Source organism: Gigantopelta aegis, chromosome 6 (genome assembly GCF_016097555.1).
Source record: "Gigantopelta aegis isolate Gae_Host chromosome 6, Gae_host_genome, whole genome shotgun sequence".
NCBI classification, from domain to species: Eukaryota; Metazoa; Mollusca; class Gastropoda; order Neomphalida; family Peltospiridae; genus Gigantopelta; species Gigantopelta aegis.
In genome coordinates this window covers 100,200,687-100,202,640 of record NC_054704.1, presented here as the reverse complement: position 1 = coordinate 100,202,640, position 1,954 = coordinate 100,200,687, and the positions used below count along the sequence as shown (strand labels likewise).

At 43.5% G+C, this 1,954-nt stretch overlaps 1 protein-coding gene across 1 annotated transcript; it reads right to left on the bottom strand.

The window, feature by feature from the left end:
• Positions 1-274: 274 nt before the first annotated feature.
• On the bottom strand, positions 275-1,318 carry LOC121374825. The gene has a single exon (XM_041501937.1). The coding sequence runs from the start codon at positions 1,316-1,318 to the stop codon at positions 275-277; it is 1,044 nt and encodes a 347-aa protein (XP_041357871.1).
• Between the last annotated feature and the right edge of the window lie 636 nt (positions 1,319-1,954).

The window sequence follows — 1,954 nt, the reverse complement described above, 5'->3', positions numbered from 1 at the left end:
GTAGGAATTTATTTGCCATTAGGTGGAAGTATGGGAGTTATCGTAGGCTTTGGTGGTGGTCTTTTTGTTCATGGATAATCTTGAGAGATGTCCATCTCATGTTCCAGATCATCCAAAGCCTCAAATGAATTAGCAGTTGAAACTGTTCGCTGTTCATATTTCTTTAGTCTACCTGACAAGTTATCTTTATGTTGTTTTTTGGTTTCCTTTTTGGTGACAGGTTTGCTACAACCTGGTTTTCCAACTGGTGAAACCACTGGAGCATTCTGAGAATCTAAGGACATTTGGGACACAGCATCTGAACAGCCTTTGCTGCCCGCTTTTGAGCCTTCTCTACATCCGATAATTTCTGATATCGATCAACACCATCAGGCCAGGTTAAATCCGTCTGAACTGAAGTACTTGTAGTAGAGACCTTAACTGCTGCAGCATAGGATTTCTCCACAGCAACAGCTGACTTAGTCTCCACCAACTTTCTGGCTTCAGGAAACGACACACGTTTTGCAACCCGAACCTGTTGTATCCGTTTTTCCAATTGCCATCTTGGGCACTCTCGAGAGTAAGCAAAATGGTTTCCCTTGCAGTTAGTACATGATATATCAATATGACATGTCTTGCTCTCGTGGTCAAACTGCCCACATCGTGCACATGTCATTTTGCCACGGCAGGTGTTTTGACCATGTCCATATTTTTGGCATTTAAAACACCGCAAGGGATTTGGAATGAATGGTACAACTGGTATGTTTAGATACCCAGCCTTGATGGATTCAGGAAGGAGAGGTTTATCAAAAGTTATGATAAATGTGTTCGTTGGAACCAATTCATTGTTCCGACGAACACGTATCCGTTTAACAAACGAAACACCTTGTGAAGAGAGATTTTCACATATCTCATCTTCACTCACTCCTTCCAAATCTCGTGATCGAATCACACCCTTTGATGAATTAAGGGACTTGTGCACACTGACTTTGATGGATATATTGCATAGCATTTTGGATTTGAGAAGACATTTGGAATGACTCTCAGTGGAGCATTCTACCAACAGAGAACCATTCTTTAACTTTTTAACACTCTTTGGCTCACCAGCCAAGCCTTGGAGTACCTTCTCAACTGCAAAAGGTGATAATTTTTGCAAAGCTCCATCGTTTGAAGATTCGATAACGAGGAACCTTGGCCAAATATCCAAAGAAATAACCCTTGATTTCTTCACAGTCAAACTAGACAACATGGATTCCTCATCAGAGGAGGAGGAATCCGAAACCTCGGTGCGGACTCTCTTCAGAGTCCCATCAAATGTTGGAGATTTGTTAATATCCATGTTAGTATGGAGTGTTAATTCATCAACCATGCTCCCCACCCACCACCGAGTCCAACAAGGGGACATGGTGCTGCGGATAACCAGCAGACATCCATGCCAGGGATACATGGTTAATATACTTGGGCAATAAACAAAAATAAATCACCCAATTGACCCTAGCCACCGCCCCAAGAGCAACAAATACAAAAGGTAAATAAAACAATGTTTGTTCTTGGCTAAAATAAACAAAACAAAGGTTTTTTGGTCTCGAGCTTGGCGTGACCAGCCGATTGATCAGGTCGGGCCTCCCTGACCGCCCGTCTATTTGAACTCCAGGCCAAAGTGATGTATTGTCAGAAGTCATACCCGCAGGTATGCCCCGACTCAATCACCAGGATCCCATCATCCATTTTCACGGGTCGCACCTCACGGCAAACAAGGTGCCTCATACGAGGAGATGTGCATTTATTGGCCATTCTATAAAAGAATGTTCACCCCTGCACCACGGTGAGGTTAATGCACACGCAGGAGTGTGCTGCACAGATGCTGAAACTGACCCCAATTTGCCTTCGCCAACTTCCACCTTTGAACCCTTTCAAGTGATGGTGGTCCATCATTCTCCAAAATAATGGGAAAGTGGTTACTACCACAAAGGTC